This window comes from Megachile rotundata, chromosome 7 (assembly GCF_050947335.1).
Source record: "Megachile rotundata isolate GNS110a chromosome 7, iyMegRotu1, whole genome shotgun sequence".
Taxonomy (NCBI): domain Eukaryota; kingdom Metazoa; phylum Arthropoda; class Insecta; order Hymenoptera; family Megachilidae; genus Megachile; species Megachile rotundata.
In genome coordinates, this window is record NC_134989.1 from 14,337,416 (window position 1) to 14,359,677 (window position 22,262).

Below are 22,262 nucleotides of genomic sequence, written 5' to 3' on the forward strand. Positions count from 1 at the left end.
CCGACGAATCTCTCATTCCTTTTATACTCCTACTTTCATGATATTCTACTCTTGTTCTCAATTTTCACGACGGTGTTACCCTTTCTATACTTTTTTCTTTCTTTGCTAATTATAATATGACTCGATGATGATTATGATTACAATATGACGATGTTGAAATATGAAATAAATTGTGTAAATATATATCATTTTAGTAAAACCGTTGCTTCTCCCTTACTTCTTCTTCTAACTTCAGCTGGAATTTTTCTTATAAAACATTTATTAACTTCAAAATACAAGCGTATTATACACACAATTAAAATACGTATTTGTAATAAAATGTGGTTCTTAAATGTTTCTGAAAAGTAATACTTTCGATTAAAAGTCTTACAATTCACTCGATTCGTATAAGTAAACTTACCGGTAGATACATCACACAATTTGATCCACGCCGAGTCTTTGTCCGTCGATTCATTAATCAACGTCGCTGAATACAGAAGAAATACAATTAATACATCCAGTTTTTCAGAATAACAATTCTTAAAAAATTACGAACCAAGGGTCGCAATCCTAATCATTTGAAGGCTCGCAATCATGATGAGTCGAAAGCTTGTAACCATAATGAGTCGAAGGCTCGTAACCATGATGAGTTGAAGGCCCGTGATCATGATGAGTCGAAGGCTCAAAAGTATGCGTTTTAACGTGACCATCAGGTGAAGCATAGAGTTCACTGGTGGTTACTAATGCACTTAGTAATTCCGTTGCCACTGGTAGCGGCAATTGCTCACCCGCCACCGTCAATGGAAATGACAATGATAGATGCTCTGTCATTTGGTTTATGTCTGTTGTTCCGATTAAGATTGGATAACTCTTGTCGATACAGAAGTGCCTAATTTAACAAACAACGTAATTCACGATGGAGTAATAATGATAAGGCTTAAGGTGTAGTAATTAAAGCATAGTTTCATCGAAGTCTAAATTATTTTTGCTGCTCTTAGAAAAATAACTAAAGCTTATCAATTTCTTAGGTAGTAACCATTAGTTCTAATGGCAATGAAGATACGCATTACTTAGATACTTTGTATTATTGCTAGTGCCTTGATGTATTAGGTTGGAGAATAAGTTCGTAGCGTTTTGACATTTTCTTTTTTTACAGCGACATTTTGCAATTTGCAAGGGGTTATAATATTCATTCGATAGAGCTCTTTCTGCTCTACAAAACTGCGTTAATCGCTTTTTCAGTAGTTTCATTCGTTATTACTATTGAGGCTCAGAAATGGAATATCCAGGAGGTAAAAATTAGCACTTTTATGCTCTTCTTCGCTTTCCATCGCGGCCAAAAAGCTGCTGAAACAGCCCGGGATATTTGCAATGTATACGGAGAAGGTGTCATAGGTGAGTCGACAGCACGGAAATGGTTTGCAAAATTCAAAAATGGCGATTTCAACGTCGAAAACCCGCCCCGTAGCGGAAGAGTTCGACGAAGAGCGTCTCCGAGCACTTGTGAAGCAGGATGGTCTTCAAACTAGTCGTGAATTGGTCGAAAAAATGAACTGTGACCACAAAACTATTCTCAATCATCTCCATTCAATGGGATTTGTCGAAAAATTGGGAGCCTGGGTGCATCACGAAGTGAACGCTACGAACTTATTGCCCAACCTAATATATCCTTAAAAAAATAATTCCGGTACCGTTTTTTATCCTTAATATCGGTACTTATCCTTAAATTAAGGTTTGTATAAAGTTTGTGCCCATATAAGGTTTATTTTCAATGGTTTACTCACGACCCCGTAACGTTAATGGTGAGCTCCAACTCGTATTTCACGTCTATGATATTGCAGTGTTGCATATAAGATGGTGGTGTGGGTGATATTAAAAGATCTAGAACAACCTGTCCTTTCTTATGAAAGGGTGGGTAAAGTTTAGTCGATTTGACTACGTACTCCATCTTTTTGACCTTGCGCAGTGGAAATTGTGCATGGTATTTGACTTTCTTCGAACAAAACGAAAATGAGAAGGTTGAAAGATATGATCTGACGTGTCTTATATTCTATTTGCATGTTACAAGTTCGACTTACTTGTTTGAGTTGCGCCCTGACCTTTGTCATTTCTACACTTCTCGAGCCGTTTTCGTAGTTTATCGTCGTATATATCGTTTGTCCTGGAATGTACCCTGTAGTTGGTACTTTTATTTCGAGATTCAACGCACCCTGGTGGCAGCAGCAGCAGAAGCCATAGAAATTCACCTGATCGTCCTCGTCGATGGGTACCTATTCAAATTTCATGTCCTCTGCAGAAATATTTTATACGTGATAATTTTCAGATCCAACGCTCGGTACTCACGCACTGCTCATCGTAGTCGGTCAAATTCAGCGGAGAGATAACGGTAAACGTACTCTCGTGTACATGATTGAACTTCCATGGTCTGTCGATTACCACTTTCATCGTGTACGCGACGCTACCGATCGTATCCTTAAAAGTGCTGGGTATGTTTTTGGGCAATGGATAGCTGAATCGATATTCGTGGTATCCTTCTTTTATTTCCGTTCGTGAATTAACTAAAAAATTAACTTCTGTTATATCTCCCTGTTTTGTTTTTTGAGAAAAGTTCAGGTGTACTCACATGTCTGGGTACCTAAGATGTCGAAATTTAGGTTCAAATACGTCTCCGAGTTGGTGTGTATAGGGATAAGTTCTCGTTTGTCCCTATTTACCCAGTGAACACGGCCTTCGCCTTTTACTTCTACGTGCATTCCTATAATATTTTTAAATTAATTATTTTTCTATCATGCATCGCGTGATTATTTCAATAAAAGACCGACAGTATCGATTTACGATATAAATCGCTTGGAGCGAATGACACTTTAAATAATGGAACATTTATGGCGCCAATTGTTTAAAAAGTTTTCCAATCGACCTTGAAACATTTTTTTTTTATAAAAAACGACTAGTCACTTGTTGACACTTACCTCTGACAACTTTTGGATGGTCAATACCTAGTGCAATTTTTCCCGTGACCGTCTCCCCGGTTGCGTACGTAGCAGACGCACGATCGAATATCACTTGAAAGATTTGCAACGGCATTTTGTGCTTGCACCGTGAAACTGACCCGCTTGTCGAGCTTGTTTTCGAATATAATGAAGAGGCGATGTTGATTCGGCGAAAAATGGAGTAGGAGTTTTAGTGACGTAATATGGTGTGGGACTGAAAGTAACTACGCAGTTTTGTATGACATCACCACATTTCTTTTGCGAGTTCTCTCAGACACCATGGCGGCGACGCAAATCGAAATACCCGACCTTCCAAGGTCGTGCGATGGAAGATCGTCTAGGAAAGCACAGAGTCGCAATTTTGCATTGCGAATTTTTCAAATCAAAATGAGAGTATTACAAGTATTTATAAAAGGAGCACGAGGAGATATAGCGTCGGACTAAAAATATACGAGCAAAGTCGCGTGTTTGTCCATCAACGATGTCTTTGTCTCTCCTGCATGAGCCGTCTGCAATTTCTCCGCACCAGACTCTCCAGGAAGAGGATAGCCGGCATCGAAAAATTAAAGCAGGCTATTTGATACACGATGTGCAATCTGCAATAATTGTCGCCATGACCTCGAAGTTCTATTTATTAATTCATGAATTAGTCATGGATCGTCTGGATGAGAAGATACGTATTGTATGAACGCACCTATGTGTGCGTATTATCAAAATACCAGTCTGTTTACGTTCCAGGAAAGATGTGCTTTTTCCTCGTTCGCCTGGATCTTTTATAGACATGCACGATATCGACATGTCTTAATTCTAAAGAAAAACATATTTATGAGTTAGTATTTTGAATTTTATATGCAAAATTGGAAGAGTCACGTGACATTTCGTCTGGAAATTCTTTATTGTTCAAGAAAGGTAAATAAAAGAATTTTGTGCAATCCATAAGATTACACAATGTCATTTTTTATTGTCACAATTTTATTCTCTTCTAATCGTACGAAAAGAGATATATTTAACAACTTTGTAAATTGAATGATTTAATTTAATACATTTGTGTTAATAAAAATAAAGTTCTATCAAAATAGTATCATTCGTATAAATGCTAGAAGCAGTAATCCAACGCGCATAATTGCCATGAGTGGTACCACGATGTATATAAATGTAATAATTGGATATAAAACCCATTCTACTTGGAGATCAGGCACTTCACTGTGTTGTGGTGACGTAACAGACGATGCAACGGGTGGCAATGCAAATCCGATATCGCTGGACCTCCGTGTCAAGCAATGGTCACCTGCATACAAATCATTACACTATTAATCAATTTTTTAATTTATTTCGTACTGTTTTGAAATTATAAACCTGGAAGTTGATACTTTGTCACTGGCAAGGTATCGTTAGACCTATCCGCATTAAGTGGGGTGGTTTCACTCGTAGGCGATGGACTGCCAGGTGGAGCAGTTGGAAATACTCCATCAGGTGCTGTGGTAGCTGAATCATATGGCATTGGTATCGGTGTCGAATTTTCTTGGTTAACGATTAGCGGTTTTGTTCCGATCATTATAGGATACTTCTTGCGAATGTTACATCTCCTAATTTTACGGATAAATAATCACAATTTATTATCTGTTCGAAGTCAACCGCAGTCATATAGCAAATATCTTTTTGGAGGAGATACACTTCGAAGCCTCCAGCAGCGTTAAACAGCACCTCGATTTATTTTTGATTATCGAATTTAGACTACTTACAGGTCTGACAGATGAATGGTGATGGCTAATATGTATTCCACGCTTATGGTCTTGCAGTGCTGTAAGTATGACGGTGGTAAATCTGGCACCATAAGTTGCAGAATGCTTTGTCCGCATTTAGGTAAACGTCCCATGACTAGAGTCGATTTGATTTTCGAAGTATCAACTGCTCTTCTGTTGCCTAGCAAGCTTATATAGAATGTGACCTCCTGTGAAGAAACACAAAAAGAACGAATTGAAGAAAGCATCTCTGCTTATTTAGTAATCACGAGACTTGTCTCGATGTATATTGTAATATTACAATTGCAAGAAACCTTACTCGTAGCAGTTTTGCTGTGATCTTCTCGATGAATGTTTCTTTCGATTTATTATCATGGTCAACTGTTATGAAAATCGATTGTCCTGGAGTGAACCCGGACAGAGGTACTCTGATACGTAGAGTCAGCTCTCTCGGTTTAAAGAAACAGGCGTCGCGCAGTGTATGGATTATTTCTTCGTCGATTGGTGACTGTAACAGAAGTATGATCATTTGAACATTTGCATTAACAATTGATCTCTACAGAGTCTCCCTTAGACTAAGGAGTTTCTCTCTAGATATTACTTATCCTTAGTCAAAGGGAGTGAATACAATTTACTCACGCATTTTTCTCGGTACTCGTTCAAATCCAAAGGAGAAACGACATTGAACGTACACTCGGTCTCCTGATCGGGTTCACACGGTATATTTATTACAGCTTTCGCCGTGTACCTTATGTATCCACGTTTATGCTCGATGCTGCTGGGTATGCAGGTGGGCAGTGTGAAATCGAAGGGATACTCATAATACCCCGCACACAGTGTCAGTTGCGTGTCGGCTAAAAAATTGACACTTGTTACATCGTGGATTATTCATTTATTCTTAATTTAGCACATTTAACTTTATTGTATTATTTTTACGATGCGATTACCTTAGAATAAAATTTGCAATTAGTGTTTGCTACTTACATTCCTTGGGAACTATGATCTCATACTTTTCGCTCAGATGGTTCTCCGAATTGAACCCCGGATTTCTCGTTCGCTGCCTTGAGCCGAAAGTCTGGCACCAACCCTCCACGTACAAATACAGTCCTACAATTTGTTAGACACGAATAAATTAATCATTTCAATTATACGTGTTTTAATCATTGAATATTGAAGATTGAATCTTGAAAAGCGTTGTTGTTCTGACATAAACCGCCCGCAAGTGTTTACTACGCATTTCGAGCACCCGGCACATGGTCGACAAACACACGTCGATTCTTTTCCTTGTATGCAAAATCAACGATGAAAGCAGACCGAAAACAAGAAACAGGAAACGTTTCTTTTGGATACAAAGTGTTCAGTTGTGGAATGTTTTATCAAAGATGAATGTACATCTACCATTCAGATATTCGATCAATTCAAATGACTCTAATATTCGAAAAAATTCCGGGAAATTTAAATATTCGTCTCATGCGAATTCCGGGAGATTTGAATATTCAAAAGTTTCAACTCTAAATTGTTGACTCGTGTGTGAATCGTTCACTCGGAGATTTAGAACTTTAATTAGTAATTGTTTAATTAAATCAGTCAGTAATTAAGTAAATCCCGAATTACTATAAACTGGAACTTTGAAAATGTTCAGACTTCAATAACTTTCAGAACATAACTCACGTGTCCCAAACACATTTTAAAACCATGACAGTACTCACCTGTAGTTACTATGTCCTCAGTATTATTCAGTAATATTGTTCCAGTAACTTTTTCACCGGTTGTGTACGGTCTTTGTGGATGATCGAACTTAATGCGAAACATTTTCAGCGACATCGCGCGCTGCGACTGCACTCCCGGTCCTGGCGACGATACAGTCGTGAAAGTGGGGAGGATCCAAATAAGAAAAATGCGAATAGTTTTTTAAGACGAGTAGCTGGCGCCGTAAGTCCTCTCTTCCGAACTCGAGCTTATTTTAATACCATTGATCACTTGGAGCGCTGATGTCGTTTCTACGTGATTCATTCACCTTCTGCTGATTTCCCGCCATTTTGCGTGTGGTACTCTTGCGTAGTAACCTTGGGCATTGTCGCTGGACCTTCAAATGTTATCGTCCACGCACTTTGGCTACTGGCCAAAAGATAATCGATAGGTGTGTCGGCGCACCCTGTTTTTAACCCTTCTACGTTAAAACTAAATACGATTCATATACACGATTATTAGATTCAGTACACTGATGAAATGATCTATCGTCCTTTTGTAATTTAATTCTGTATTGTAATTTTAATGGAAACGTGATATAACTTAGGGCATGAAGGAACTTGACATCGGCACTGTCTGTCAAGGACCACTATAGGTGCAATTAATTGTGTCGCTAAAGCAGGTCATTATCTATTGCAAATATTTGTGGAATCTATTGCATTGATTCATTAGTATGTCCTTAGATTTCATTGATATTGTATACATATTGTCCAGTGATGTACTTAATATGTATATATACATATTATCCAGTGATGTACTTAACCCGTTGACTGCCACGTCACACATATATGACACTTAAGTTTATAAATTGATGTAACATGTGTATTGTTAAAAATTTATTCATTTTCCGCATTGATTTCATGGATATATGGAAAATAAACGTAACAGGATATTGTGAAAATGGTTGGTGGAATTTATTAAAAATTAAAACATTACTGGATGCAATTTTCAATTGTTTCAGTGTGGCAGTCAATGTGTTAATATACATATCAATGTTTTTCATGCAATCGTTTCTTGTAATCATTTATAATATATTTCCTCCTCGTTAGATAACTTGTAATACCGAATAAACATTGACTTATCGCTGTTGCGTATTTTCAGCCTGCGAGCTACCTTTCGACCACTGTACAAGACATGCTGAAGAAAATACAGTAAGTCTTAGCAACCATGTGACTTCACTCTACAATTATGGTCGAGTTTCCACTTTCTCAGACATGCTTATGGGTTAATCTCTGCTAAATATGTGAACACCTTTCCGTAATTGCAAAGTTGTCAAATCTTGTAAAAGGCACCCTACAAATTACCTCAGAATTTTAAATTTGTTACATGCACTTCTGCATACAAAATGTTAATTATTCGTCATTGTAATTTTCTTTTAGTCTCTTCAACGAAGTGACCTTTGTTGACACCCTAATTTGGATTACTTTCTGCAGCTGTTTCCCATGAGTAAACTAAAATGTGTTGCTTGATAAGGCGAGACATGCTTCTGATATCGATTAATTCACGAATTAGTCATAGTTTGGGTGAATTTCCAGGGAGCGATAATGAGTGAGTTACAATCATTTAATGGAATTCTTAATTTTAACTTCTGTCTTCTATCATTTATTTACTACATTTATATTACTTCGTATGGCTGTAATAATTATGCTACGATGATTACTGATGAAGGACATTGGATTTACCTCAAAATAAATGAATCTTAATTATAAACAATTCGTTTTATTGGTAATAAAAATGTTTACTTAAATATATATTTATATATCAATGTTTACTTAAATATATATCAATGTCTACTTAAATATATATAAATGTCTACTTAAATATATATCAATGTTTACTTAAATATATATAAATGTTTACTTAAATACATTTCCATAAATAGAAAGTATAAAGATGAGTACCAGGAAACTGTATCCTAAAGAAATCTGGAGGTAGATTTTTAATTAACTTCAAGTTAATATGTACTTGAAGCTTTCATTTTATTTATCGACCATGTATACCTGAAAAAAAAATAATTTCGTGAAGGTCTGAACGCAGATGTTCTTGATTTATAAGACACGCAAATAAACTTACTGGGTGCTGGGTAATTGAACACAGGGTACCTAGGTGCGAAGGGATCGTTCGCACCGATAACGTAACTCGATTCGTCGGAGTCCTTAATGTTATCAGCCTTTGACACACATTCCTCGTAAGATGGAGGTGCTGGGTAAAGAAGCATCAGTGTAATTAACAATGAAATCACTTTCCGCGAATGTGACGCATGGACTCTTTCTCCAAAGATGGCGGGAGTGTACGTAAAAGGGAAAGTGGTAATATGGCGATCTACGGTATCAGTAAATCGTTCTTATGAGTTGTTAAAATTGTTGGAAGTTTGTTTAGAATTATCAACAATTCGGAAGTGTGACTACTACATTCTTACTATACATGAACTGAACCATACTTACTATAATTGTCTACTGAACTAAATTGTTTCGTTAGAATTTCTAGTTTCAATCACAAGAATTTATTCAAGTATGAAACTGTATGAAATAAGTATATGTCGGAGAACGAGTGATTCGATATAATTAACCCCAACTCTCCTGTCCACTTCTCTCTCTTTAATTATTTTCAGAACGTCAAAGAATTTCTGTTAACACTAAAACTACCAAGCCGGTCAAATGACCGCTCCACAAGTTTCTTATTAAAAGGTATACATTTTGTTGAAGTACATTTCTTGAAATCAGAATTGCTTTTCATCAAGATAAAGAATAAATGTGTGTACTAATTTATGTTTCATCGTTTGTTTATCTAATTTTTAACTTCATTTTTAATTTCAAATTGAGTACGCATTGTATGCCGGTAGGTTTAGTGTTAAAGTATATCCTACACACTTGAGAGATAAACCTCGAATGACCGCCGTCCCGTTCTCCCGTCTTATCGCGTATAATCCGGCATGAATGAATTTACCCCCTGTTGTTATTCTCGGTCCGCGCCTTCGGTCCGCAACCCTCGCTCCGTCACCCTCGCTCCGTCTCCGACATATACAAGTACGAAATAAATAATATTAGGTTTCTTACGTATATTCCAGTTGTTAGAAGTGCTAGGTTCGGCCGGAGGAACAAAACCGATAGGGTGATCAGTACTCGAAGAAGAAGCTCTTGGTTTTTGATCATCAAGAGGAGCTGAGGGCCTAAGTGTTGGCATTGGCATTGCTGAGGGTCCTTGTTCGATGTATAATGGCGTGGTTCCAATCAATATAACGTAGTCTTTCACGATCTTCTGATGCCTAGATGGACCGACGGAATTAACAGATTGTTGCAGTAACTGTATGATCTTATAAGAGATTTGAGGCTTTCACGGCCCGGCGTCATACAGGTATTACTGTTGAGGCTTTCGGGTGTAAGCCGTGTCCTAAAGCAAGCGAGTTCCCAACGTTTCGCCAGCATTGCAGCTAGCTTCATCAGGGGTTACACTGATACCAGTATCAGTAATACCTGTATGTATGATCTTATGGAGGAAAACTTATCGAGTTTTAAGTTAATCTTGTCGAGTAAATTACTACTGCAAGTTTTCTACCCTAAAATTCTTAGATTTCTAAATTTCGGTATCTTCAAATTTTTAGATCCTCATACTAGATACCTAACTTTCCCCCAAATGCCATAATCTCTAAATTCCTGTCCACTTCTCAACCCCTTCCCAAATTTTCAAACCTCGAAACCCAAAAAGAAACAATCTCTCATCTACCTCGATTTCATAACTTCCTCCAATATTACCGCTTATCTCCTAATTCAAAGAACGATAACATTCACTTACAAGCCAGAAACGTGAACGACGACCGCCAAGGTGTACTTCAAGTCTATAATATTACAAAACTGCAAATTGGACGGTGGTATAGGTGGTACCAAAATGTCCATCACCGCCTCTCCACGGTTAGTAAAGGGTCCCGAGTACGTTGTCGACTTAATTTCATTACTCTCACGCTTTACCTTCGAACTCGGCGAACTCGAGTAAAACGAGATTAACTGTAAAAATTGTTGATAATAATCTAGAGAATTTATACACGAATTAAAATAAATCAACGATACTATCTATGTTTACTTATGTGATTTTTATTATCGCTGCTTATCTCGCTGTTTGAGATTGCGTTTCGCTTACCCGCATGAGTTTCACGCAGATTTTTGTTATTTGAACACTGCTCGAGCAATTGTTATAGCTACACCATGTGTTTATCGTTTGCCCTGGAACGTACCCGGAAACTGGCAGTTGAACCTGCACGTCCATTGAACTGTTACTGCAGCAACAACAGCAGTTGTAGAACTCGTTGTGGATGTCGTCGTTGATTCCTAGCTGTTGGAGAGATATGAACTTTTTTAGGTATGGTTCTCTCTGTTTTGGGGGATCGAGAAGGAGGTACAATTCAGGAGAAGAGGAAAAATTCAGGAGAAGAGGGAGAATTCAGGAGGAGGTACATTTGAAGGAGGAAAAATTCAGAAGGAAATATGGAGTATTTCAGACTGGGACCTTTGCAATTTACAAATTGCGGAGTTTCGGAAGTTAGGAACTTTATGGGACTTTGGAATATAAGGATTCAGAAATGTTTAAAGTCTGATATTTTAACAACTCAAGGATTCTTTTGGAATTTTGGAGCCCTCAAATCTAGAATTTAGGAATTCAGTATCTGTGGAACTTTGGTCACGATTTAAAATCTTAAAAAGCTTGAAACCTTGAACTTATGGAATTTGTGAACTGACAAACTTCGAGATCTTGAAATTTTAGAATTTCAAAGCAGTAAAATATTCCTTACGCATTGCGCTCGACAGTCGTTCAGATCCAGCGTCGCAACAACAGTGAAAGCACGCTTGGTCTCATGATCAAACTTCCACGGCCTGTCGATCACAGCCTTCACGGTGTACCTTACATGCCCATACTGATGCTCAAAACTACTGGGTATATTGTACGGCAGTTCGAATCTGAAGGGATATTCGTAGTAACCCGCAGCAATGATCGTTCGTGAGTCAGCTAAAAATTTTATCGAAAGTAGATTTGAATGAAACGGTCAGACAAGAGTATGCTTGTTATCGTGTAGTGAGAAAGAATAATTTTTATTTCATGTAGTCCTTACATCTCGAGGAGCCTACGATGCTGAATTCAAAGTTGAAATATTTTTCCGAATTGGTGTAAGTGTCGTGACGAGTAGTGCTGTGTCCTTTGGAGTCCCTTACGGTCCTTGATTCCGTCCAATGAACGCGGGATTCTCCTCTGACGGACAAGAGCAATCCTGTAATTTATTAAATTACTATACTTTAACTTGTTTTGCTTTGTTCGCTGATCGTATCTTCCTGTTTGTATTATATAATGGTGACTGACAACGGTGTTAAAATATCACAAGTTTAAAGTACTTTAAGAGAATTTAAATTTATGGTAATAATATTCATGTTCATTCACATATTTTGTGATATTAGTTATCGCTGTCAATCTGGTGAAGTAGTAAATCTTTATCGAGTGCAGAACATAGTTATTTACGATACGGTACATTTGAAGCACTATGTCTGTGATAAATGCACACTGCTATCTACTGCTAACTATGATAAACACGCTGTCACAAAAAGCGAGTCGAGCATTGTCCGGATAGAACTAATTTTAGACACAATATAACTCCGCAAGGTTGAAACTCTCAAAGCGTTTCGAGTATTACGAGTGTTCGAACTTCATCACTGTTCCGCACGTTGTACACACCTCTGACCTTCTTTTCTTGACCAAGTTGCAGCACAATTTTTCCACTGACAGTTTCACCGGCGACGTACACGGCGTTCGGTTTGTCGAACATTATGAAAAACGTTTGCAACGACATGTTGCAGGAAGACTAACCGTTGAACTTCCTTGAGTGCAATAGTTGAAAGTGGGGAGATGCCGGAAAAGAATATTTATACTCTTTGCGCAACAGTTTAACACGCAACGCGCGAACCACGAATGATCGTCGATAAGACAGCGAAATATATTTCTATCGATCTGTGAATTAGTCACTCGCTGATATGGTGTGGGTGATATCGGTGGGTGTACATGCGTATCAGATACACAATGTTATCAGTTCGACCAGTACGTTCATGGAAATATTTGCATCTTTCTGTGCACTGTTTTCTATGTATTAGAATCTTTAAAAAAAAAAAAAAAAAATGGGAGTAGACTCCCCTTGGGAGTAGACTTTAAATATAATGGTACTTTGAATACATGTATTAAGACATTTTAGTTGATAATTAAAAAGGAACACTAGTATCGTATTTGTATTGAGTTGTGAAGAAAGTTTAGTAGAGAGCTTCGCTTTTATTGTTTAGAATAATTAAATTTGTTAGATAATTGTCTTTGGTTGTAATATGTTAAGTAATGGCATTAGTTTGTAATATAAATAGCATTGTTGTGTGACAGATTGAATATTGAAGGTTTGATTAATGTTTAATATTTGATTGAGATAAGGAATGTTAATAACATTTTGAAAAGATATGTATGTAAAAAATAATTTGTTACATGCGTGCATAAGTACATACTGTAGTAATTAAAAAAAAATTTGGAATATATTATCGCGTGAAAGTTATTAAAAATAATAAATTTCAATGTATATAATGTAACTAACAATTATTGCAAAATAAAAATAAAAAAGAAATGAGAAGAATTTTCAATTTACAAATATTCCTTGAATATCATCTAAAATTATAATAATTAACAAGTCGACGCATTCAAGCAGAAAAGTTAATAAAAATAATAAATTTTAATGTATACAACAATTATTAAAAAATAAAAATAAAAAAGAAATGAAGAGGATGTGCAATTTACAAATATTCCTTGAATATCACATAAAATTATAATAATTAACAAGTCGACGCATTCAAGCGTAAAAGTTAATAAAAATAATAAATTTTAATGTATGCAACAATTATTAAAAAATAAAAATAAAAAAGAAATGAAGAGGATGTGCAATTTACAAATATTCCTTGAATATCACCTAAAACTATAATAATTAACAAATCGACGCATTCAAGCAGAAAAGTTAATAAAAATAATAAATTTTAATGTATACAACAATTATTAAAAAATAAAAATAAAAAAGAAATGAAGAGGATGTGCAATTTACAAATATTCCTTGAATATCACATAAAATTATAATAATTAACAAGTCGACGCATTCAAGCAGAAAAGTTAATAAAAATAATAAATTTTAATGTATGCAACAATTATTAAAAATTAAAAATAAAAAAGAAATGAAAAGGATGTGCAATTTACAAATATTCCTTGAATATCACATAAAATTATAATAATTAACAAGTCGACGCATTCAAGCAGAAAAGTTAATAAAAATAAGAAATTTTAAAGTATACAACAATTATTAAAAAATAAAAATAGAAAAGAAATGAAAAGGATTTTCAATTTACAATTACTCCTGAATATCACCTAAAACTATAATAATTAACAAATCGACGCATTCAAGCGTAAAAGTTAATAAAAATAATAAATATTAACAGCCATACCAAAAACCATAATGAAAAATTCTAAACAAATTAATGGCAGCAATTGTAAGCCAATAGGAGTAGCATACAGCCTCACTGATTGGTCCACGAAAAATTCCTACGCTAATTGGTCGCCGTAAGTCACCTATCATAACACACCGTTCGTACTTGCCGAAGGTGAGCTGATCAGTCTTGTCGGATCTGTCAAGGAGTTCGGGTCAACCACGTCAACACTCACCGGTACGAGTCATGGATTTATTTAATCGATTGTTTGATCAACTCAGTGTTACCTAAAGTGTTAGTGCTTGTGCTTAGTGTGTTTTATCGTGATTTTTTTAATATGTGCGGGGGTGTATTAATGCATTTTATTGTGTAATTATACGTGTGTCAAAGTGATTGCTAATGTGTTACTACATGTGATAGTGCATGCTATTATGGATTACTTATGGTGTTTTATGGTGTGATTATTTAAGTGTTTTAGTGTATTTTTTTTTTAAATTTTAACTTGATTTATGGTGTGATTATACGGGTGTCATAGTGATTGCTAATGTGTTACTACATGTGATAGTGCATGCTATTATGGATTACTTATGGTGTTTTATGGTGTGATTATTTAAGTGCTTTAGTGTATTTTTATTTTTATTTTTTTTTTTAAATTTTAACTTGATTTATGGTGTAATTCTACGGGTGTCATAGTGATTGCTAATGTGTTACTACATGTGATAGTGCATGCTATTATGGATTACTTATGGTGTTTTATGGTGTGATTATTTACGTGTTTTAGTGTATTTTTAGTTTCATTTTTTTTTAAATTTTAACTTGCTTTATGGTGTGATTATACGGGTGTCAAAGTGATTGCTAATGTGTTACTACATGTGATAGTGTATGCTATTATGCATTACTTATGGTGTTTTATGAAGCAATTATTTATGTGTTTTGGCATACTATTACAAATGTTTTAGTGCATTTAATGGTGTTGTTACCTATGTGTTTTGACATATTGCTTATACTGATTTAGTGCATTTGATGGTGTGGTTACCTATGTGTTTTGACATACTACTACAAATGTTTTAATGCATTTAATGGTGTACTTACTTATGTGTTTTGACATACTATTACAAATGTTTTAATGCATTTAATGGTGTGGTTACCTATGTGTTTTGACATACTACTACAAATGTTTTAATGCATTTAATAGTGTGGTTACCTATGTGTTTTGACATACTACTACAAATGTTTCAATGCATTTAATGGTGTGGTTACCTACGTGTTTTAGTATACTTTCACTAGTGTTGCATGCTTTATAAACCAGTTACCTACACATTTTTTCAAACATTCCGAATTTTTTGGTGTAGTTGCTTGTGATTATTGCAATCTGTTTACACGTTACAAATTTGAAAATGCATGCTTGTACAAGTACAGTAGATACATTGAAAAATAACAAACACTATTCGAAATTCAAATTGATTAATCGTTGTGATTTTTGTGTGCTTAAAGGAGACCTCTCTTGTGGACCTATGGTTCTACCTGCCTAACCCTCCGTCTACCAATCGAACCAATCAATCTTGAGCCAAGCTGCAATCAACAGCCAAGCTGCAATCCAAAGCCAAGCTGAAATCCAAAGCCAAGCTGAAATTCCGAGCCAAGCAGCAACCATGTTCCAATTGCAAGGTGATCGCAGTGATGCAAGTCAGCGATCGGTGAGTCGCATGCTTTACGGTTCCTCCGGTTCCCATCATGTCGTAGGACGAATGGTCCGAAGCGACACGGGAACTGGTTGTATTTTATATTTTGCGAGCATAGTGACCACGACTGTACGATCGTGCAAAATTCGTACAAACTGTTTATTATATTTATTAGCTCAGGTCAGGGTTTTCTTGTACATCGCGTTTTAACTTCTTTTCAATTTAAAATTGAAATTAGTACATAGAAGTCGGATGACCCTCCGATTTCACAGTAGTTGTCGAGTCATTTTTATATAATTATCGAGTCACTTTCAATTTTTACGTATGCGTGAAAATTTTTTAATTAAATGTACAAGAAAGTATCGCGAGAAACAGATTTTGATATCAAAGTTATTTACGAATGTTTGAGTCATTTAGAAATATACTTTGATATCACAAATCTGTTAAAAATGAAACTACCGATACACTTAGATTTTTGCAAAGTGATCTTCCAATTTCCTTTTTGAAAGTTTTTTAAAGTTAGAGTCAATTTTTGCTGGAAGACACTTTATTAGCATGTTTCTAATCATGTTTTTAGCTCAGGATTTTCAGCACACATGAAGAAAACTGGTAGGTCAAAATACATGTGGCCGTGTTCATTTTTATGCTCTAAATTCATGCGCGTGCTTAGTTGCTACTCGCATGAGTTAGGGCAGGTGGACACGGTTTAGTTTTAAGATGTTTGGCGATCGACAAATTGACAGTGAATTATCGACACAAGTTACACGTGTGTGTGTGGTTAGGTCGTGGACCTTGTGTCGATTAAACTATAGATTTATTTTTTAAATTTTGCAAAATTCTATTTGAAAGTGCATACAAAATGCAAGTCGAGTCATTTGAAAATGCATACAAAATGCAAGTAGAGTCATTTGAAAATTATATAAATTGATTAAGTTACAAAATTGTATTAGTAGTTTAAATTATTACATGTGCATATTACATTGAATATTCGAAAGAGTACGAAAATGAAATATGTTAAGTTCACTGTCGATTGTCGATCGATTTCAGCAAAAAGGTATGAACTTAGAGTGTGAATGTAGTATTGAACTCGGGTGTCGGAGACGTCCCGGGACGTACTCCCTAGGATTAGGCTTTTTTGCACCCGGGTGGTATGTGTGAGAACCGTGGAGTGTGTTTTTGTGAGAATGGACTTTGCAATTTTTTAAATATAGCGATAGGCAGGCAGGTAGCATACTTCTGGTGTGAATGAGTTAGTTTTAAGTAGGTAGGGCCAGAGCAAGCTTTCACGTTTCTCTTTCCTCCTCTCTCACACGTGAGATGCTTGCATCTGGGGGTTCACGAAAAATCGAGAAGAGAAAAATATTAAATATGAATTTATTTAATATTCTCTTGAACTCGATTGTTCGTTCAGGCCAGGCCTTTTAGTTTTAAGTCGCAGTCGGGTTCTAGATCCGACTGCAAAAATGAAGTACAGTGAAGTGAAGTGAAGTGCAGTGAAATAAAATATTCTGCTCGGATATTCTTTTACGGACAGCGCATTCTGAGAATCGCTGGTCGTATTTTTATTTTGAGTAATTATTTTTCTTACCAAACTATTACATAAAATTTTGATTTTGTTATCGATCGAAATAAATGGATAGTAGTGCAATTTTATTTTTATAAAATTGTCTGATATCTGTTTATGGAGACTGATAGCGAAATTGAGAATTTATGTAATTGAAAGCAAAGAATATCCGAGTTACCGTAAAAATTCGCGAGTGATTTTTGTGAGGATATGCCGAAGAGAGAAGAGGCTATATGCCGAAGAGCCCCGGCAAAAGTTGCCAAAGAAGAGGGGAACTATTAATGGCTGTCCATCTTAGGATTCTAAGATGGACAGTCATTTTGTCACTATGCTCGCTATTTTCTTGTATTTTACATGTGTTTTTTGAACGATACAAAATGTATCGTCAAGTTTTGCTCGAATTTTTACGAGCATAGCCCCTCGCGATTTTATGTCCCTTCGCGATTCGAAATTTTTATGTCCTCCCTATTAAATTTCGCGATTAGAGATTTTTGTATAACTTTGCGATTAAATTTTGTGATTAGAGATTTGCATATCCCTTCGCGATTCGAGATTTTTATGCCCTCCGCTATTAAATTTCGAGATTAGATTTTTGTATCCCTTCGCGATTAAATTTCGAGATTTTTGTATCCCTTCGCGATTATATTACGAAATTCGAAATTTTTATATCCCTTCGCGATTTTATTTCGAGATTTTTATATCCTTTCGCGATTTTAATATCTCCCAATTTTATATGTTAATTATTTTTCTCTGTTTCAGGAATTGATTTTGTATAAATTGTTTTATTGTTATCTGATCTTAAATTTGTAATTTTCTGTTTCTCCATAGTGTCGTTTCACTTCTTTTCGTACAATTGTATAGGCTAATCAAATTTTGTCTGTTTCAGATTTTTATTTTAAGTAAGTAATGAAATAATTTATATTTGTCTTAATTACTTTTGTCTGTTTCAGGTTTTCTATTTTATGTAAGTAATGAAATAATTTATATTTGTCTTAATTACTTTTGTCTGTTTCAGATTTTTACTTTATGTAAGTAATGAAATAATTTATATTTGTCTTAATTACTTTTGTCTGTTTCAGAATTTAATTTTTGGTAAGTTCATACATTGTTTTCTGTTCTCAAATTTCTATGTTAATAAATTTTTGTCTGTTTTAGTATTTCTTCTTTGGTAAATTTTGTCGTTTCCTCAAATCCGCAATTTTCATTGCGTTTTGTATTTTTTGAAATTCTTGTACGAAATAAAGAAAAATTTTCCTTCCTCTCCCACAATTTTCTGTGTTAATACAATTTTGTCTGTTTCAGAATTTAATTTTTGGTAAGTTCTTACATTGGTTTCTTTTCTAAAATTTCTATCTTAATAAAATTTTATCTGTTTCAGAATTTAATTCTTGGTAAGTTTTATTCTTTCTTCTCAAATTTCTGTGTTAATTAATTTTTGTCTGTTTTAGTATTCTTCTTTGGTAAATTATGTTGTTCTCTCTTCTGAAATCCGCAATTTTCATTGCGTTTTGTTTTTTGAAATTCTTGTATGAAATAAAGAAAAATTTTCCTTCCTCTCCCACAATTTTCCATGTTAATAAAATTTTGTCTGTTTCAGAATTTAATTCTTGGTAAGTTCTTACATTCTTCTCTACTCTCAAATTTCTATGTTAATAAATTTTTGTCTGTTTCAGAATTTAATTCTTGGTAAGTTATGTTCTCTCTTCTCAAATTTTTATGTTAACAAATTTTTATCTGTTTTAGAATGTAATTTTTGGTAAGTTCTGTTTAATGCATTAGTTTTACATTGATTCCGAGCTTGTGGGAGGAAGGGTGGGCTCGGGCGCAGGTTTTTCGTCACAATTTGTGGCGAAAAGCTTGCGCACTTTGTAAGTACCTCTTATTCTAATTTGCACTCGTCTTTCTCACAATTTTTTAATTTACATATTAGACTGTAGTAATAGTTTGTTATTTTTTCTCAATTTCCCCAAATTTAAAAGAAAGTTCTTCCAACTTTCTTTCATATCCCTTTGCTATTTTAAAAAGTTTTATTTGCGAGTGCAATTTTAGAATAAGAGGTACATGTAGGATATTTAAAATGTATTATAGTATGCGTGAGTGTGTGAATGGTGTGTGTCCTGCATCCTGTACTCACTGATAGGGCCATTAATACTCTATCTGACTTTATTTCTAGCTTCAAAGTCTCCAAGATTTTATTTCTTTCTCTCTCTTACTTTATTATTTCATTGGTTTTTAATACTTGTGCTTTGGCTTCAGTTTCTCTTTCATTTCAAGCGAGAATATTATTTCAAGTATCAAAGTTTTTGGATCACCTCGTCATTTTTATTCGGTCTTCAAGTTTTTAATCTCTATTGGTTCTTATTTTAAATTTGAGGTTTTTAAAGAGATTTTATTTCAACTTTTTAAAGTTTCTAAATCTTTCCGTCTTTTTATTTCGGAGTTGAGGTTTTCAAAATTGTATTTTTTATTTTTTAAGAGTTTCGTTTCGAATAAAGAGAGATTTCATTTCTTGCTCCACCAATTTTATGTCTTAATTACTTTTGTCTGTTTCAGGTTTACATTTTAAGTAAGTAATTCAATGTTTTATATGTCTAATCACTTTTGTCTGTTTCAGATTTTTATTCTAAGTAAGTAATTCAATGTTTTATATGTCTCATCACTTTTGTCTGTTACAGATTTTTATTTCAAGTAAGTAATTTATTTATTTATGTTTCTCTAAATACTTTTTGTCTGTTTCAGATTTTTATCTCAAGTAAGTAATTTATTGATTCATGTTTGTCTAATTACTTTTTGTCTGTTTCAGATTTTTATTTCAAGTAAGTAATGTTTCATATGTGTCTAATTACTTTTTGTCTGTTTCAGATTTTTATCTCAAGTAAGTAATGTTTCATATGTGTCTAATTATATTTTGTCTGTTTCAGATTTTTATTTCAAGTAAGTAATTCATTGATTCATGTTTGTCTAATTATATTTTGTCTATTTCAGATTCTTATCTCAAGTAAGTAATGTTTCATATGTGTCTAATTATATTTTGTCTGTTTCAGATTTTTATCTCAAGTAAGTAATTCATTGATTTATGTTTGTCTAATTACTTTTTGTCTGTTTCAGATTTTTATCTCAAGTAAGTAATTTATTTATTTATGTTTCTCTAAATACTTTTTGTCTGTTTCAGATTTTTATCTCAAGTAAGTAATTTATTGATTTTTGATTGTCTAACTATTGTTTTTCTGTTACAGATTTTTATTTCAAGTAAGTAATTTATTGATTTATTTGTCTCTAACTACTTTTTGTCTGTTTCAGATTTTTATCTCAAGTAAGTAATTCATTGATTCATGTTTGTCTAATTATATTTTGTCTGTTACAGATTTTTATCTCAAGTAAGTAATTCATTGATTTTTGATTGTCTAACTATTGTTTTTCTGTTACAGATTTTTATTTCAAGTAAGTAATTTATTGATTTATTTGTCTCTAACTACTTTTTGTCTGTTTCAGATTTTTATCTCAAGTAAGTAATTTATTGATTCATGTTTCTCTAATCACATTTGTCTGTTACAGATTTTTATCTCAAGTAAGTAATTTAATATTGCCTATATGTCTAATTGCATTTTTCTGTTCCAGATTATTATTTTAAGTAAGTAGTTTAATTATTCATATGTGCTTTAATTATATTTGAATGTTTCAGGTTTTTATTTTAATAATTCATGATTGTCCGAATTTCATTCATATGTTTCAGGATTTTATTTTAATTAGGTAATGAAATGATTTATGTGTCCTAATTACATTTTTATGTTTCAGAGTTTTATTTTAAATAAGTAATTGAACATTTCTCAAATATATTGTGTGTTTTATTTGCGTATTTTTATCGAGTCGACTCGAGCTTATTTCACTTTTGTTCCGAAAATGTTAATATGAATTTTGCATGCTAGCATTAATTGTGCATGTTAGCATGAATTTTGCATGTTAGCACGAATTGTGCATCTTAGCATGAATTGTGCATGCCTAAATATTATAATGTTACTAGTCTTGCATGTGCTTCTCTATTTCCTCTTTTTATTATTACACTTATTTATTCTATAGGTAATGAATAGATCATCATTGAAGACTTCCTTCGATGGATTTCATCAACTTATGCGCTAAATTTAAGTTTATTTTGAGTTAATTTTAAGTTGCGTCTATTGTAACATATTGTAGTATGAATGAGTGAATGTATGCGATGCGTATACGCGAAGATTGAAGACATCGATCATCAAGGGATCATCGAGGGATGCGTGCCTTAGTTTTAAGCTAATTTTAAGCGAGCGTTAGTTTTAAGTAAAGTGTGCTCGTGGGCGGGTGGGTGGGTCCCTGTAAGTGCCTCTTATTCTAACTTGCACTCATCTTCTCAATTCTCAAACTTTGTACGCGTTAGCTTGTAGTATACTCAGTTATTTTTTGTCAATCGTTCCGAACCCAAGTGGATCATTGGGGGTTCATAGCGCTGTGAACACGCGGCAGAGGTGAGCTGCAAGTGCTGGTGTAGCGCCAGGGACACATCTCTGCGGGGCCGATCGATTGATGAACCATCTCGATCTGCCGCCTCACGGCAGGGGTCTCCTCTCTGCGGTCAGACTTGCTTCAAACGCAAGCGGCGGGGAAATGGGAGACCCTCCGCGGATGTGTCACTCGTTCTTGCCAGTATTTTCGGTTCATCTCTGTCTCGTGGTTCACGTAAGCCACTATGGACTACCCTTTGACCCATGGAAGGCGAGGTTCACTTGGCCAAAAATACTGATCCCCTTATTTGACAGAAAGTTCTTCTAACTTTCTTTTCTTTTTGTCAGAAAGTTCTTCTAACTTTCTTTTCTTCCCTTTGCTTTCTGACTTCGTCATAGATTATTTGAGTGCAATATTAGAATAAGAGGTACCTGCGTTAAGCGTGTGTGTGTGATCCCATGGGATTAGTATTAAGTTAATGTATGCGTGCGTGTGTGATACAAGTTCTTTGCAAATTTGTGGTAAAGAACTTGTATGCGAGCTTATGAGCTAAGTAGAGTCAGAACTCATTTATCCTTCTGATAAATGAGGTTGCAATGGAG

General features: G+C 34.6%; 3 protein-coding genes across 8 annotated transcripts; all 3 read right to left on the bottom strand.

Annotated features, from left to right (window-relative positions):
* Positions 1 to 241: 241 nt before the first annotated feature.
* Positions 242 to 3,456, bottom strand: LOC100878093 (arrestin domain-containing protein 17-like). 3 transcript variants are annotated; one of them, XR_013038819.1, is made up of 8 exons: positions 2,949 to 3,456; positions 2,603 to 2,734; positions 2,323 to 2,537; positions 2,058 to 2,249; positions 1,764 to 1,972; positions 536 to 868; positions 401 to 466; positions 242 to 350 (listed from the first exon to the last, which is right to left on the bottom strand). XR_013038819.1 is itself a non-coding variant. In XM_012281145.2 (7 exons), the coding sequence occupies exons 1-6, from the start codon at positions 3,061 to 3,063 to the stop codon at positions 550 to 552; spliced, it is 1,182 nt and encodes a 393-aa protein (XP_012136535.2). In that variant the 5' UTR covers positions 3,064 to 3,453; the 3' UTR covers positions 242 to 466; positions 536 to 549. The 3 variants fall into 3 exon arrangements, 1 of the variants encoding a protein (XP_012136535.2); XR_001095325.2 differs by having other exon boundaries at positions 242 to 337; positions 2,949 to 3,455; XM_012281145.2 differs by having other exon boundaries at positions 242 to 466; positions 2,949 to 3,453.
* Positions 3,457 to 3,905: 449 nt separating this feature from the next.
* Positions 3,906 to 6,664, bottom strand: LOC105661977 (arrestin domain-containing protein 17-like). 4 transcript variants are annotated; one of them, XM_012281112.2, is made up of 7 exons: positions 6,421 to 6,664; positions 5,696 to 5,818; positions 5,351 to 5,565; positions 5,031 to 5,219; positions 4,712 to 4,920; positions 4,326 to 4,555; positions 3,906 to 4,257 (listed from the first exon to the last, which is right to left on the bottom strand). In XM_012281112.2, the coding sequence occupies exons 1-7, from the start codon at positions 6,533 to 6,535 to the stop codon at positions 4,040 to 4,042; spliced, it is 1,299 nt and encodes a 432-aa protein (XP_012136502.2). In that variant the 5' UTR covers positions 6,536 to 6,664; the 3' UTR covers positions 3,906 to 4,039. The 4 variants fall into 4 exon arrangements, with proteins under 4 accessions (XP_012136502.2, XP_076389900.1, XP_012136517.2 ...); XM_076533785.1 differs by having other exon boundaries at positions 4,092 to 4,276; positions 4,340 to 4,555; positions 6,421 to 6,663; XM_012281127.2 differs by having other exon boundaries at positions 4,118 to 4,257; positions 4,340 to 4,555; positions 6,421 to 6,661.
* A 1,536-nt stretch (positions 6,665 to 8,200) lies between these two features.
* On the bottom strand, positions 8,201 to 12,427 carry LOC100878208 (arrestin domain-containing protein 3-like). The gene is made up of 8 exons (XM_003699406.3): positions 12,176 to 12,427; positions 11,562 to 11,717; positions 11,244 to 11,458; positions 10,595 to 10,786; positions 10,253 to 10,461; positions 9,517 to 9,725; positions 8,534 to 8,662; positions 8,201 to 8,460 (listed from the first exon to the last, which is right to left on the bottom strand). Exons 1-8 carry the CDS (start codon positions 12,288 to 12,290, stop codon positions 8,444 to 8,446), a joined length of 1,242 nt encoding a protein of 413 aa, XP_003699454.2. The 5' UTR covers positions 12,291 to 12,427; the 3' UTR covers positions 8,201 to 8,443.
* Positions 12,428 to 22,262: the final 9,835 nt, after the last annotated feature.

What these genes read in the sequence shown, in the direction of transcription:
- LOC100878093 (XM_012281145.2), bottom strand. Translation starts at nt 3,063, where the DNA reads ATGCCGTTGCAAATCTTTCAAGTGATATTCGATCGTGCGTCTGCTACG. An exon ending in CATCTTAGGTACCCAGACAT is followed by an intron (nt 2,538 to 2,602) that starts GTGAGTACACCT and finishes TTAATTTTTTAG; the next exon opens with TTAATTCACGAACGGAAATA. An exon ending in ACCATTAACGTTACGGGGTC is followed by an intron (nt 869 to 1,763) that starts GTGAGTAAACCA and finishes TTGTTAAATTAG; the next exon opens with GCACTTCTGTATCGACAAGA.
- LOC105661977 (XM_012281112.2), bottom strand. Translation starts at nt 6,535, where the DNA reads ATGTCGCTGAAAATGTTTCGCATTAAGTTCGATCATCCACAAAGACCG. An exon ending in ACGAGTACCGAGAAAAATGC is followed by an intron (nt 5,220 to 5,350) that starts GTGAGTAAATTG and finishes CTTCTGTTACAG; the next exon opens with TCACCAATCGACGAAGAAAT. An exon ending in GACAAAGTATCAACTTCCAG is followed by an intron (nt 4,258 to 4,325) that starts GTTTATAATTTC and finishes ATTTGTATGCAG; the next exon opens with GTGACCATTGCTTGACACGG.
- LOC100878208 (XM_003699406.3), bottom strand. Translation starts at nt 12,290, where the DNA reads ATGTCGTTGCAAACGTTTTTCATAATGTTCGACAAACCGAACGCCGTG. An exon ending in CATCGTAGGCTCCTCGAGAT is followed by an intron (nt 11,459 to 11,561) that starts GTAAGGACTACA and finishes TAAAATTTTTAG; the next exon opens with CTGACTCACGAACGATCATT. An exon ending in ACGACTGTCGAGCGCAATGC is followed by an intron (nt 10,787 to 11,243) that starts GTAAGGAATATT and finishes TCTCTCCAACAG; the next exon opens with CTAGGAATCAACGACGACAT.